The sequence below is a fragment of the Lepidothrix coronata genome, unplaced genomic scaffold (assembly GCF_001604755.1).
Source record: "Lepidothrix coronata isolate B3197 unplaced genomic scaffold, Lepidothrix_coronata-1.0 Scaffold78, whole genome shotgun sequence".
Taxonomy (NCBI): Eukaryota; Metazoa; Chordata; class Aves; order Passeriformes; family Pipridae; genus Lepidothrix; species Lepidothrix coronata.
The window spans coordinates 484,322-500,020 of record NW_016690258.1 but is presented as its reverse complement, the minus strand read 5'-3'; the positions used below and the strand labels follow the sequence as shown (position 1 = coordinate 500,020).

Genomic DNA, 15,699 nt, shown 5'->3' with positions numbered 1-15,699 from the left:
AGAGCTGCTGAGGAAGAACTGTTCAATCTCAAGTCTCCAAAGTCTTTAATACGATCATCTAAATATGGTGTCTCCTATCCTTTTTGGTTTTGTTATTTTTCTGTAGTAGAATAGCATCCTGGGTGACCTCCAAATGGTCCAAAATAACCAGCCCTCAGCAAAGACAAAATTACTCTATATTATAATCCTAAATTTTGGCTTGAAAATATCTTGGATGTTCAGTTATGAAGTTTTTCTGCTTACAGCACTCATTTTAAAGCTTCTACCCACTGCAAAGGCTGAACTCGATACTTGAGATACTTCTAGATCTGTATTGTCTTACCTCAGGAGAACAAAACAACCTGCACATAACCAGCTCTTCCTCACATCTCCTGGTAACAAATCCTGGGGACAGGCTATTTTCACATAGTTTCCTAAAATAGGTGGTGTTAGAATAACTTTAAAGGCCTTATAAACTCAAGCTGTCTCTATCATTTCAGATCATTTTTAAATGGGTGTTTTTCTAGAGGGTTCGGAAGCTGCAGTGCACAGGGACAGATTTTGGTCCCCCTTATGTACCTATGCAAAACCCTGCTCTGCAGAGGATCAGGATCTAGCCCATCAGACCTGTAATTTTATGTATATATATATTTGCTGAGCTTTTCCTGCTCTCCTGCAACCATTATATATAAAAAATACATATCGGTGTTTAAGCCTGCCTGGGCGCAGCCAGCACGTGCTGTGGATATTCCTGTTACAATTTTTTTTAAGGAAATGCTGATTGGAAAGTTTTCATTCCTAATGGGATTTGCAGATGGTTGGTGCTTACAGGACTGCATCAAGAGGGGGGAGGCACATCTGGCAGCTGTGACCCCGCAAGCACCGCTGCTTGCTGACCCATCCATACACTGGGGAATAACAAGATTTGGGAGGGGGTTTTGAGGAATATACTGGGGTGTTGGAGGGGTCTGCAGTGGGAAGGGTGAGACTGGTGTTCATGGGTGTGTTGGGCACTGCCTGCAGGGCTGGGGCAGGTCAGGTATTGGATGCAGACATTCCAAATGTCCGTAAAAATTGGATGGTTCGAGCAATCAAAGTTTTTGAGATCAGAATGAGTATAAAAAAACCCATAGATGAAAGGCCTGCAAGCTTTACCTCCCTGAGTCTTCTGCTGAGCCCAACAGCATGTGTATAATTTGTTTTAATGGTTAGAAACATCTGCTGTTAAAAGTGATGCTTAATATATTTGGCTTCCATTTCCAATCATTAGTTCTTTTTATGCCTTTTTCTGCCTAATTAACAACCTTTTAGTACCTGATATTGTTTCCACTGAATGTGCTGCTATATCGTAATCAAGTCACTTCTTAATCTTCTCTTTGATAAACGAAAAAGATCAACCTCTTCAATTCTCTCATTTCAAACATTTTCTGCATCCCTAGAATGACTCTTACAGATCCGGTTTATATCTCCCGCAGTGTTTTACTAATCTCCTTAAAATGTCGGTGTGGAACCGTTGAGGGCTCTGGAAAGAGTCCCTCGGTGCTGGAAGGGGAGTCTGAGCCGCCTCCTCACTCCTACTTCCAGCTCCAGGCTTCCTGCACAGAGCAAGTGCGGGTTTGCCAGGCAGCAAAGACTCATCTTCGTCGATATTTCACATGTGGGGGGCTGAACAGGATAATCTTTAAGGTCTCTTCCAACCAAAACCATCCCGATTCTGTGGCTTTACCGAAATCCACCGTGTGTGAGTGGTGTTTGCCACAGTGAGCTGATGAATCAGCTGTGACACTGGTGAATCCTCTTTGTCCACCAGCTCAGCCAGGTAACTAGTCCGAAATACATTTAGCATATTCACAATTCATATTCTGTAGTGCTTTTTTTTTTTTGTTGTCAGCATGTCATACATTACTAGGTCAAAACACCTTTTGGACATCAAGGATATTGCTTCTGTGCATTACGAATATCAAATGTGCAGGGAATAAAATCAGGTTTGCTTTGCTGTGACCTATTTTTCCTGAAACCACATTGACAGGCATATATATGAGTGTCCTTCAGTTCTCTGCCCTGTCTTTCTGCCTTGGACAGATGTCTGGCTCTCTGTCCCCTTCAGGCCATACCTTTGCCTTCTTGGATATTCAAGCAGAAGACTCTTCCAGACTTGTAAAATTTCCTCTTAAAAAATGAACATCAGCACGCAGCAGTTTTCTTAGTTCTCTTAGATCTCTTGGATGCAAAATTATTCAGATCTGCCAAATTTAAATGTCTTCTGGTGCTGGTAGATGTTGTTGAATGTTCTTCTCAATTGCTAATAAGTTGGAAGCACTTCATCCTTATAACGAGTGTTATCCTGCTTGTTCCCAAATGTTCCAGGACAGTAATTACAGCATGTCCATCATATCTGTCTCATTAACAGCTCCCCCATCTCCACCCAGTGATGGACCCCTGTCCTTTCTAGGAAGAGCCTGGGTGTAAGTCTTTACTAATCCAACCCCTGAAAGCTTTGATTCGGTGGAGAAGTGGGCGAATAGGACCCAAAAAGAGATGAAACTGGACTATTTGGCTGACCTGCATCACCATCCTCTAAACGCTCCTCTTCTTGCCTGCAGACTCATGGTGCAGGGAGGAAGTGCTCCAAAACCAGTAGAGAAGTAGGTGAAAGAATATGAAAAGAATCATTTATCCTATTACTTCTTCATCACCCAGGCTTTTCCACCCTCCTTTCTCTTTCTTGGGGAAAGGATCTTTGGCAAGATGACTCGGCCCTTCCTCTTTGCTATCTTCCCTCCAGCATCCTTTAAGTTGTCTTTGATGTGTGTAGCCCACACAGTGTGTCATCGGTTGCATCAGTGGAGGCCGGTCAGGCAATTTGTGATAATCCCAACTCAATTTACATTTCAAATGCTTGCTCTGGGAGCCCATCTCCCCACTGTATTCCCTGCAGCTTTCTCCTGCTCCTCAGGACAGATGTTCCCCAGCAGTTGCTCACCAAGTCACAGAGAGCAATTGGATGTTCCCTATCCCAATGGATAACCCCCTGGCTTTTTACTGTCTGGGTTGCAGGTTCATTGTGGAAAGTGAGAAAGCTGCAATGACCACCTTGTTCTCCAGCCCTGAGCTCAGGGAGATCCTGGTGGGCTTGTCCATGATCCATAGGCAGCTTGCCTGGCCATGGGACCCCGGCATGGTGCCTCCCAGTGCCCAGGTTTTCCTGCAGGAGCCTTGGCCAGGGGCAAAGTGGGCACTGTGTGTGGCACAGGGAGGGGATGGATCTCCTCTTCCCCCCATTTCCACCTCACCAGAGGGTCTTAAAGTGTGGGTAAGGAGATTATGTGGAGAGGGAAGATTTGAATTTCTTGCATCTGGGGAAAAAGAAGCTGAATAGAAAGGATTGGTTCTCCCTTAATTTGAGCTGATGGGGATGGTGGGCAAAGCTGATGGGATTTTGGTAGACACTCTCTTGAAATAGAATAGTGGGAAGAAATTCCAGGGGGTGTGAAAGCAAAAATAACGCAAGAAATTCTGGATGTCAGAAGAGAGACAGCAAGACCATAGAAAATTATAAAAACCAAAGCACTATTTTCACAAACTAAATATAATGTGGCTTGTTTGGAGCAGCTTGGAGAAACGACAATGTGAAGCAAAATTGCTGGGGAAAAGTCGAGGCTGCTTTTTCCTCGGCTCTGAGTGAAGGACTCGAGCGGAGGCTGGTGCAGAGAGTGGCGTGGGAGCTCAGCAAGCACAGTGAAGGGTGGGAAGAGCACAGAGCTGACATGCAGCCAGGATTGTAGGGTGTTAGGAAGAGCTCTGCTGGAGATGAAGGGGCAATGCAGAGCCTTGGCACCCAGCCGGTGCTGGGAAGAGAGGGAAGGGGGCATGGTGGGCAGGTGGATATTTGTTCATCCACACACCCTCCCTTAGCTTGAATCCATCTTTCCTGGTTGATTTGAATTTTCTCTGGTTTTAAAAGTTTATTATTTGAAGGCTGGGCTTTATGAGAGCCCTCCTGGGGAGGGCACCTGGAAGGAGGGCTCAAGGGCACACCTACCTCTCCTCTTGAGGACTCACCGTCCTGTCCCATCATGGGACCTGCCATAACACCCAACTGCATCTCTGCAGGCAGCTCCTTTGAGCAGAAAGAGGTTGAAGCATGCCTGTGGTTGGAGTGTAGGGGGAAAAACCCTGTGGCCAGGTCATGAATCACCTGTGCCTCCAGCCGCAGGACCAAAAGGCCTCGCAGAGCTGGAGCCGTGGGGCTGGGTGAGGAGATTAATATCTCTGCAGCAGGGATTAAGCTGAGCCTTAGAGGTGATCCTGGAACGAGGAGATGGCTTCCTGAATGAAAGGCAGGAAAATCCACATCTTGTGCAGTGGGTGCCAGCCTGTGGGATGTGCGGCCCCTGCAGAGCACTGGGGCTGGGAGCTGTCAGATGCTGCTTCTGCCTGGCTCTGGGTCTGCTTGTCCTGGGTGCTGCTCCAGTTTTTGGGAATGTTCTGGTCCTTTTTGCCACCTTAGTTGCTTGTCTTGGAGAACTGTTTTGCAAGCAGACCTGGCTGTCCTGCTGACTGTGCTGTATATTAATACTTGTGGAGCCACTGAGCGTCCTGGTGATTCCTCGTGTGGAAAGGCTTGTACAGCCTCTTTAATTAACTTAATTCAGACATTAGTGTGTCACAAGGAACATCTCTCGAGAGGGGAAGTCTTTCCTTTATCACCACTTAGCCAGGGAACATTATATTTTTCATTTGCATCCAAAAGTTCATCAAAAGGGCAAGAGTGAAAATTAACCCTTTGCTCCCTTTGCCTGCCTGGCAGTGAAGATGCATCATGCAAGGAGAATGCACTCCTGCTGTCCTTTACAGGGTTCCGGTGCCAGATTTTGGGGTGGGATATCACAACCACCACACTGATTCCAGAAAAGCCATCTCTGCTGGCCCTGGAGAAGTGTTGGGCATGGCACAGTGGTGTTTCCTATGGGAAGCACTCAGAGTCTGAGGGGCCCTGGCAGTTTTCTGTGCTAGCCCTGGTCACCGAGCAGGAGGAAAAAATTGGGCATTAGGGGAGGCAGCGGGGGGGCATGAGCCCTGGGAAAGGCCCCTTTTCCCCCAGGGAAGGCAGGGCCTCATGGCTAGCAGTCGATTCACAGCAGAAGCCTTGGAAGCAGACCAAGGCTAATTAAAGCTGGCGTTCACGCTGTCGTGCTGTGCCGTGGGTACCTGTGACAGATGGGGGCTGCTCGCCCTGACTGCGAGATACTGGTAGTGAAGAACATGGTACCAGAATGTTTTTCAGGGGCTGATGGCTGGTTCCTATGGCTACGTGGGGTCTGCTGGGGGGAAGCTGGGGGTGTGCTGGGGCTGCCTGCGGGCGTCTGTACCTGCCCACCGCTCACTGTCCGTGTCCTCTCCTTGTCCCACAGGTGAAGGAATGGCTGTGCTTGAACTGTCAGATGCAGAGGGCACTGGGGATGGACATGACCACCGCTCCTCGCTCCAAGAGCCAGCAGCAGCTGCACTCCCCTTCGCCATCCCCTTCCCACTCCCCAGCCAAGCATCCGCCACCCTCGGGTCCAGATAAGACCCCTCCGGCCCCCCGCACCCAGCCACAAGAGCCACCCAAACCTCACCCCACCACGCCGCAGAGGGAACCGCACGGCCAAGGACAGCCAAAACCTCAGGAGGCAGCCAGGTCCTCCCCACAGCATCAGCCAGCCAAGCCTTCCCCCTCCGAGCAGAGAAAGGCACCGGGAGATGTTGGGGCGAAGCCTGCAGCCCCGGCTCCCGGGGCTGGGGCACCAGAGCAGCCCCAGGAGGGGCTCACGGGGAAGCTCTTTGGCTTTGGGGCGTCCCTCCTCACCCAGGCCAGCACACTCATGTCCGTCCAGCCAGAGGTCCCCCCTCCGAGCCAGCCGTCCCCTGGCAAAGTGCCTCCAAAAATCGTCTTCAGTGATGCCAGCAAAGAAGCTGGTCCCAAAGCCCCGGGGGCACAGGGCCGGGCCGGTGCCGCACCGGCTGCGAAGCCAGGCAAGCCAGAGCAGGGTGTTAAGCCGAAGGAAGTGCCGAAAGCAAGGGTCTCGTGCCCCCTCTGCAAGGCGGAGATCAACGTGGGCTCCGGCGAGCCCCCCAACTACAACACCTGCACGACCTGCCGGCAGCAGGTCTGCAACATGTGTGGCTTCAACCCCACGCCTCACCTGGTGGAGGTAAGGGGGCTGGTGGGGGCGGGTGTCTCCTGGCTTGAGGGTGCGTGTTCTCTACTTGCTTAAAATGGAGAAAAGATGATGTGTTTGCTTTCAAAGGTCAAAATAAACCTTTAAGAAACTGCTGAAGCCAGGTCGTTCCTGGGGCAAACCCCAGGGCCGTAGGCCATGGTCCTCCACCTCTTAGCAAAGACTTGGATTTCATGTACGTACACTGATTTCATGCTGGTTTCATGGCTGTTGTTGAGGGCACCTCTAGCAGTGCCCACTGCTCCCCAAAGGTGTCCAAGGGTAAGGAAATAGGAACAGGTCATGGAGGTGCCAGAGTCACCAACAAGCATCCTCCTCCTGGTGCTGTGGATGGATGCCTTGGCCAGACTTGAGATGAGGCTAATGAGGGATGTTCTGCAGGTCCTGCATCCTTGGATGGTGAGGGTGCAAGGAAAGTGGTATGGGGAGGAAAGTGTCAGGATGTCAGCAAGAAGAGCCTGGGTGCAGGGCAGGGGAATGGGCTGAGCATGGGATGGATGTGGGGATGCCCGCAGTGCTGTTTGAATGTTAATTGTGTGGGTGTCCTGCAGCCTGATGAGATGGAGTGCAGGCAGAGAAGAAAGCAGGTTGAGGTGGTCTGCAGTCCACCTAGTCTCACCAGCTGTAGTCGAGGGTGTCTCTGAATTATTGTGCTGCCTCCCCAGATCATCTTCCCAAGCACCAAAAGGGCACCTTAGCCAACTTTAGCAAGGGGAGAGGAGAGTGGTACAACTGGGTCTCAGCTGGAGCATCCCTTCCACCTTGGAAGCTAGGGAGAGAGATCTTCCAGACCCTTGGAAAAGAACTCTCTTAAAGCCTAGACCCTCACCCCCTGCTGCATAAGTGATTTGAGACCCTGACCAGAGGAGGCCCAGGGCCTTGCTCCTGAAGTGCTGCATCTTGCAGCCAGTAAGACACGGAATCGATACCATCAGCACATGGAGAAGTTAATGAGAACTTTAAATGACCAGAAGTAGGATTGCTAATCTTGGCTCTGTTCCACAGCAGATAATTACATTTTATGTCCCTAGCTCCTCCCTGCAGTTTCAATTACACCCAGTAATTTTCTGTTCTTCTTGATGCTGCTGCTGCTGCTCACGGTCACGGTGGTGGTTCAGGAGAGACACTCTCTCAGCATGTGTGGAGGTGCAAACTCCCCAGATGGCCACCTCCTTGCTCATAGTGCTGTTTTCAATGCCAATGCTCTTCTCCTGCTCATTGCTCCCCCCACTGCCCCCTCCTTACCCGAAGGGCTTGAGTGAGGAAAAAGAGTATCTGGGTGTTTGGTCCCTTGAACCCTTTGTTGCCATGCCCTTGGGCAGTGATGTGTTCCCAGGCTTCAGAAAGCTCAGGGGTTGGTGAAAAGGCTTTAATGTTCTCCCTGGCACCTGGCTGTTAATTAATTAATTAGAGAATTAATTTGGGGTTGTGTTGTAGCCAATAATGTGGTGCTCTCTGCAGGTACCAGGGAAAGGTGAGCTCTCCCTAGCACTTGTCTCCAGGGTCACTAGCTGACACCTGGGATTAAATTTCAGATTTTGAAGGCTGGACTCTGCGTGGGCTCCCTCAGCTCTTGAGCAAACATCTTCAGACACCTTTGGCAAACCCACCCTTGCACATACGTCTCTCTTAGTGTTTCTTGCTGCTGCTCATCCCTGCAATATCCACGTGCCTTCACATACAGTGAAGGCCCACAGCAAGGTCCTACCTGGGCTTTGTGTTGTCATGGGTTTTGTTTCCCTTTACACAGAACCATTATCCAGTTAAAATGGTTCGGTTGGCTTATGGGATTTATTTTTATAAAAGTTGAGAAAGAAATGCAACACTTGAGCTGTGAATGTTCTTAACAAAACCTTTCTGAGGAAAGGAAGACATTGCAATGTCTGTTAATGTGGTTGGGCTTTAGGTTTGCTTGATTTTCTGGGAAAATTGCTCTGTGGTCTGATCTCTTTTTGCCTGCAGCTCACATGGGCTTGTCCCAAGCCCTGAGATTGATGCAAATACCAGAACTCACTCTTTGAAGTAGTGAGGCTTGATCCATTAATTGCTTGATGAATTAGGACCTTGGCTATAAGCCGCCCTTGGAAGTTGTGTGAAAACTAATGAGGGATTTGAGCCGTGGTCTGGTAAGTGCGGAGGAGCACAAGCTGCGGGTGAGACGGCAGCACCCTCTGTACGCACTGAGGGAGCCTGGGCAAAGGCTCCAAAGCCTGCACCCTGCCTCCAAACAGCATCAGTCACAGGGAAGAAGAGGGCATGGCCCACAGTGGCCTGGTTTTTGGAGAAAGGACAGAGTGTTGCAGGAGAACAGTGCAAAAAGCATGCATTTCCTGCAAATAAAGCTGTATTATGACTGCAAGCGGGTCAGGGCTTTGTCACAGTGTTGTCAGTGCACTGCACATGGTTATAGTTTCATAGCAAAGCTGCGTAACCACCTTGTGAGGGGAAAAAACCCTAAATAATGGTTGCATCCTCATGGAAGATAAGTATTTTTGCTGATGAGCTCACTTCCCCTGCCAGCAAGGCAGGACTGAACTCACAGTGCAGGACACTGGTCTCCCTATGCTGGTGTGGGCTGTCCCAGCTCGATGGGAAGCGTCACTCAGACTCAGTCTGGTACTTGTTGGGAGGCTGGTGATCCCAATAGTGCAATGGGAGCCAGCACCTCTTCCCTTGGGACCTCAGCTCCTTGGTGGCATCCCACATAATGCTGAGGGTGAGGAGAGTTCCAGCAGCCACTGACTCCGGTGCTTTAGCTTGTGCTGACTTCACATCCATTGTGGCTGTCCAGGAATAGTCCCTGCAAGTGGCTGAGGTGGATCTCGAAGGGAGCTTTGACCAGAGCAGATCCTTGGGAAGGGGACAGGAGGTATGGAGGAACTGCATGCTTAGAGAGACCCCATGAGATGTACTGGCCTGCTGGTGGAGGTGAGACAGTGTTAGGCTGTTCCCTGTGTGTGTTTTTTTGCCATGTAGATAGGCAACCAGCAGGACATGGCAGGTCCTAGCTGGACAGAGAGTCAGCATTACAAGGGGCTGCTGGTCCAACCTCTGGGCTGCTCTCAGCAGAGCAGGGGGGTGTGGGAGATGTTGCTGCCTGATGATCGCTGTTATGAAATGGAGGGAAGAAAATGGAGAGTGAAATCCAGAAAGCAGTGAAGGCTGTTGCCCCTATCTGTAGCCCCCTAAAACTTCTGATTTCCCTGGAAAAAGATGCATTATTATTTACCCATGGCATTTTCATCCCCATCCCACTCCTGATCTAAAGATGGAGTTGGAGGCTCTGTGTCCCTGCCGTCCCCTCCCACCTCTGCAGCTGCCTGGGGAGGTATCCAAGGAGCTGCCTCCTCACCAGCGCTCCATTCAGTCAAGCACACTCAAACCTACCAAAAGAGAAAATACTAAAAGTGACTTGCACTAAAGGTGACTTGCACTAAAGGTGACTTGCACTTCCCTCATGTTCTCTGCACTGCTGTGGACTGATGCTCATCCAGGTGAAGGTTGCCCCAAGAATATCCCACCTGTGAGCAGCTGGGTAGTGCCTCTGAGCCCAGAGCTTCCACGAGATCCACCAGCAAGGCTGGCTTTGCTCTGGCTGTGAGTCTTGGTGGGGAGGGTCAGAAGGTGCTGGTGAGGACTGGGAGCCTCAAGCATGTGAAGAGTTCAGGGACAAGGACAGCATTTTGGCAGCACATCCTAGGAGAAATGTGTCATCTGTGGTGGTCTGTGGCATTGGAAGCTGTAGGTGACCAGCAGAGGAAACCCAAAAGCATGCCTGACCTCCACTTCCTTTGCTTGCTCACCATGATATGCATTACCCAGCTTTAAATAAGTTGTTTATGTGAAATACCAGGAGTACAGGTGCCAGCTTCCTCCCACCTCATCACACCTCCTCCAGGAGCTGGCTCCTGGGAGCAGTACCATGAGCTATTCCCAAGCCAGGGCTGACGCTTTGGGACTCTCCCAAATTCCCTACAGCCTCAGCCTTGTGCCATGCAGGCAGGGAAGAGGTTTTTGTTGCAGGAAGACCAAGTGCTGGGCTGTTTTGCTGGGGATTTAGGAAATTATGCCTGTTTGTGGCAGAGTCTGCTAAGGGAACAAGTAATCTGGCAAGAGCTGGCTTGCAGTGTGATTGCCCTGTGCTGGCACGATGCTCTCCCAGTAACCCCAGTTGACCCCAATTGACTCCAGGGGTTTTGTATTAAGGAACAAATGAACTATGCATGTTGTGTTACTAAATAAACATGGCAGGATGCCCCTTTGCCTAATTAACCAGCCTGAAACAGGAGCAGTGACCAGTTTCATTGGAGAGCTCTGCTGATGTCCAGGTGCCAGGCTGTGACCTCCAATGGGTACCTGACCCTCAGGAGGATCTTCTTACGGATTTGTGGTGCTCACCACGCCACATCCAGATCCTAAAACTGCTTTTTTTTCTCGTTTTCCCCGTGCATTGTAAAAAAATATCTCTTTTTTATAGCACTTGTGTTGTCATGGGCAGTGCTACTGCATCACCCTGTCTGGTCTCACCCGTTACTGCTGTTGGGTTCTTTATTACGTGTATTATATGCATATATAATATAGTATATGCTTATCACATGGGGAGGCACTGGAACAGGCTGCCCAGAGGAGCTGTGGATACCCCGTCCCTGGAAGTGTTCAAGGCCAGGTTGGATGGACCCTGAGCAACCTGGTCTAGCAGAAGGTGTCCCTGCCCATGGCAGGGGGGTGGACCTAGATGGTCGTGAAGGTCCCTTCCCACCCAAACCATTCTGTGATTTTATGACTATCCTGGGTGTGGTATCACAAAATGCAGGAGCAGCGTTCGCTTGAGCCCATCATGGCACATGTTCCCGTTTTGCTGCTCCCCTTATACCTGCAGCCAGGTACAAACCAGCCTGTTTGGATGGATTTCTTGCAGCTTGTGAATCACCCTATCAGATACTTTCCAGAAAGCTCTGGACCTCTCTTTTCATCACGCTCCAAGACCTCACACTGCGTAAAATTGGTCCCTGAAGCAGGACTGCTCCCCAGGGTGGGACCCTGCACTGCTCGGGTTTGAGATGCTGATGCTGAGGATGGGGCTGACCTGCCCTACTTGCAGAAGCTGCCTTGGCAGCTCCTGCACTCGGCTGCAGGGAGGAATGCCTAGGAAAAGGGGCTTCAGTGACATGGAAAAAGCTCCATGAGATCAGCCTTTGTGCAGAACAGGGTGTCGCTGCCGCCAGCCGGAAGATGGGTTAGAGAAGGAGGGCTGAGGAAAGGTTTTGTGCCAAAATTATTTTGGTGTCGGCACATAGATTTCATGGAAGAGCTAAAAAGAGAACAGGGAGGAATGTCAGGCTCCTGCCTCACCTGCCCTTGCTGCAGGTGGGGGCTGGCAGCCATGAGCCCACGTTCCACTCCCAGTGTGCTGTGCCTCCCTGCCCCCTTCCCAAGGGTCCCTGCTCTCTCTGGGAATGTAATTAGCTCCCAGCCAAAGAGGATTAGCTGGGTTAAGAGAGAGCCTCCAGCTCAGCACTGTCCTGAGATGGCAATCCCAGCCTCAGTCTGGCGTCTGGGGCCATTCCCCCCTCCTTCCAGGGGGAAAAGCAGGATATAGGTACCTCAAGAAGAACCTGCCTCTTGCACAGGTAGTGTCCATGGTGGGGATCCAGCAGCTCCCTGCTCTGGGGAGCCCAATGTCCTTCCTCCATGCAATGCTCTGAAACACTTCTCAGAGCCCCCTACCTGTGTGGGGGGACGGGGAGTGTGGCAGGCAAGAGGCAGGCACCTAAAGTTTGCAAACACCATTTTTCCATAGGAATCCAGGTCCTGTTACTGACCTGTTATTCCTTCCGGGCTCAGAGGGCTGCAGGACGCCAATGGACACACTCTGTGGTCCCTGATGAAGCGGGGAGCTGCTGTTGTCAGTCACTCTTTTGAGGCTGTTTTCCCTGAAATTGGGTGTCCTGCAATGACAGCTTGGCAGGGTCCCCAGGGCTCGGATAGGCACTGGCATGGCCCAGTCCTCTCTCCAGGGACAGGAGGAGGAGTGAGGTGACACACTTGAGGGGTGGGCAGGGGGTTAGACCCCAGAGTTTCCTGCAGGAGGAAGAGGTAGGCAGATATGCAGGCCACAGAGTGCAGCAATTGCTAGGTTTCTCCTTTATTTTTGTGTAGAAATGATTTTAAACAATACCCCAGCCCCAGGGGTATAAATATTTGGGTCAGTCACATAAACTTAAGTCAAACCAAGAGCTCTGCCTACTACAGCGTGAGGCGAAGGCAGCTTCGATGGCATGAGCCCTCAAATCCCGTTATGGGTTGGTAATTAACAGCTCACTGTGACTCAGGAGTTTCCGTGCTGCTAAACCTGCTGTAATTAAGCTGGCTGCTGCTGCTGCGCTGGGCAACATGAGGCTCTCCACTGGCTCCTCCTGCAGACACAGGGCTGGAGTGGGGTTGGGGGTCAGTGTAACCCAGTGGACCAGTCTGAGTTAAGAGTGGGGTCCCATCTGATGATGATGGATGTGCAGCATCCATGGCTGGTCCACCATGTTTCTGTGCCGGACCCCAGGGCTGCTTTTTCTGCAGAACCCCAATAGGTGTTAGCTCCATGCCTGCTGCAGGCTCTTGTCTTCTGCAGGTTGTCTTTGGAGGTTCTAGGACTGCTCCACACACTGGGCTTTGCCTTGCTGAGCCTGCTCTCAGCTTCTGGCCACTTTAAAATTATCTTAAGAACCGCTGTTCCTTTCTTTAATCAGTAAAAAAGCCCAGAGCTCCAGGTTCCTTTCCTCCTTTAGCTGCAATTATATTATTAAGGGACAAATGTCAGCCCTGCATGAACCCTGCTGATTGATGATGCTCTGGCTGCAGCCGCTGCCCGCTCTGCAGATTGTTTTCAATGGTTCATAAAACCAAACTATATTTTCAGGGGGGTGACGGTGGCTGAGCGAGGTAAGGGATTTCTGCCTTCTAAATGAAGATATATTTGAAGTGAACGATACTTCCCTGATGCCAGGTTGGTTTTCCAGAGCACATTTGCTGTGCCCTAGGACTTGGAGCTGCTGCCTGTTGTATTGCTGTGCTCCTGGGTTATCAAGCTGCCGGGGCCAGCAGTGCCAAGGTGTCTCCGGAGCTGCCTTGCTGGGTATGTCAAGATCAAAGCCTGAGTGCTCACCATGGCTCAGGCAGTCCAAAGATTTGGGTTTATAACAGGGAGCCCTTTGGTGTTAGGGGGTCAGTATTGCTTCTGGGCCAGCCCATGGTGCTTGATGTCAGGTGGGCACCAGGGCAGACGTGATACCTGAGTCTTCATCACAGATGTCCTTCAGCAGCCTGTAAGAGCTCTTGGAGCCACCACCTCACTGCGGGTTCTGCTTTAATTGATGGTGAAACTTCATCCGTGCGGTATCGATCATGGTATTTCCTAGAAAGTGACAAGGAAAAAGTTAGGGAAGTGCTTTCTGCCCATATAACATGGATAGATCTTCCTGGCAGCTCCTCTCCGCTGCTAAGCTTTGATTGCTTTTTCCAGCAAGTGCTTATTTTTGGTAGGTGTTGCAGATCTCCTTCTCAGGGGTGATGGTATTCTATCTGTGAAGCTTCCATGTCACAGACTCATCCTTCAGAAAGTCGCTCAAGCCATCCTCGAGCAGACAGGAGAGGGGCTGTGACCTTGCGGCAGGGACGTGGACACAGACGTATGGGGCTGTCACTGCCAGGGGATTGGATATTCCCTCCAGTCGAGTGCCATGAATATTAAAATTCACCTACCTGGGAAGGGCCTGAGTAACTTTCCATCACCCAACTGAGGTTTCACAGTTTGGAGCTGCTCCGGGAAAGGCTGAGAGAAGATCAATAACTGCCCTAACGCACCTCATTAGGGACTCTCTTGACCTTGAGAAGCTTTAAGAAGAGTTACTCTTGTGCTTATGAAAGGTTGAAAGCAGCAAAAATAGGCAGAGTGCAAGCACAGAGGGGAAGCAGGACGAGCTAAAGCTGCTGTTATGGATATCAGAAAAGGTTTCATATGTATGTGCTGGAGAGAAAAAAAAACCACAACAGTTCATTCACAAAATTCAGGTGTACCTGTTTTTAGCACAGGATTTTCTCCCTTTCCTCTTTGAGTCAGCTGCTGTGCTGGTGTGGCAGCCTTGGAGCCCCGTGCCTCAAGGAGCCTTGTGCCTCTCCAATGCTTTGGGCAGTGTCAGGGATATCCACTGCAAGACCAACTCAGAGATGTCCTTGTAGCTCCTCAGATGAACTCCTCTCGCAGGGAGCTGGTGCAGACCTCAGCAGACACCTCGCTCAGACACGCAGCTGGCATGGGGGCAAAGCCAGGGGTTCCCATGGCATCCTCCTAAAGGTGTGCCAGATGCAGCAAAGAGCAGGAGATGCTGGAGGAAGGCAGGGGAGGAGGAGTGCAGTGGTACAAGGGAGGTCTCAGTGGGGTGAAGACAGCCTGGACATTCGTTCCTGCTCCTGCTGTGTCTTACATTGAATGATCAGTGGCTGAACAAGCTCAGAATCAGGCCCCAGTGCAGCATCAGCAGGTTATCACCAGCTCTGCCCTGGGAGAGTCAGTGGTGGGATCACAGGGATCTGGATCACATGTGGATCATGTCAGTGATGGGATGACTCTTTGGGGTCTGGTAGGACGTGGTAGCACTGACCCCTGAATCCAGGCTGCTTAGTGGAGTGTGTGGCCTCCTGTATCCTAGACCTGTCCCTTGCCCACAGCAGGAGCTGCTGGTGGAGATGGAGAATGTCTGCCTTGGTGGGCACTGCTCTTACAAAACGTCTGTGCAGGAGTTTGGGTTGGAGGGGACCTCTGGACCAGCATGCTCTGAGGAGCACTGTGGGGGCTGATAGTCCCTGGGCAGGTACCAGCAGCAAACAGCAAGGCTGGTGGGACCACCTAAATCAGTCTTGGTCTAAAGCTACAGTGGGCAGAGAGAGAAATAGTGGGAGATGGCGAGAGGATTTGGCTGTTCAGCTCCTGGGAGCAGGCACAGCTTATCCTGATGTTCTCACAGGCCATTATACAACCTGTATCTTTCTTCTTTCTATTTTTTTTTGTAACATGCCATGTTAGTGCTTTATTTGGGAACATGTTGGGACACTTAATCGAGCGTTTAATTGGCTTTGTAACAGTGGATTTCTGAGAGGGCTGAAGGAGGAGGCAGCTTTAGGGCCAGGCTGCAGTGGAGATGCTTGGTTTTCCAGCTGTGATGGGAGCATCTCAGACTGAGTTTTCTGGTGTTGATCCACCTTGCAGAGCACCATGGTTTCTCCTAGTGAGCTCAGTGGTGGTTTTCAGTTACATCTCACAGTATTCAGGATCTGTAAAGTTCCATGGAACAAAATAAGAGAGAGGAGAGTGGCTGCCAGTGGTGAAGCATGTGGGCATGCTGGGGAAAAGCCAGTGGGGATGCTGATGATGGGATGTGATTGTTGGGGATGGGTTTTGCTAGCTCAGGCCAGGCTCTTGTGTTGAGTCCCTCCTTCCCACATC

At 50.7% G+C, this 15,699-nt stretch overlaps 1 protein-coding gene across 1 annotated transcript in view; it reads left to right on the top strand.

Moving 5' to 3' along the window:
- Positions 1-15,699, top strand: part of BSN (bassoon presynaptic cytomatrix protein) — a 94,274-nt gene that overhangs the window by 43,872 nt on the left and 34,703 nt on the right. Inside the window, exon 3 of the mRNA XM_017819838.1 lies at positions 5,394-6,176. Within this exon, the coding sequence (XP_017675327.1) occupies positions 5,394-6,176 (783 nt within the window). The remainder of the gene's footprint in view (positions 1-5,393; positions 6,177-15,699) is intronic.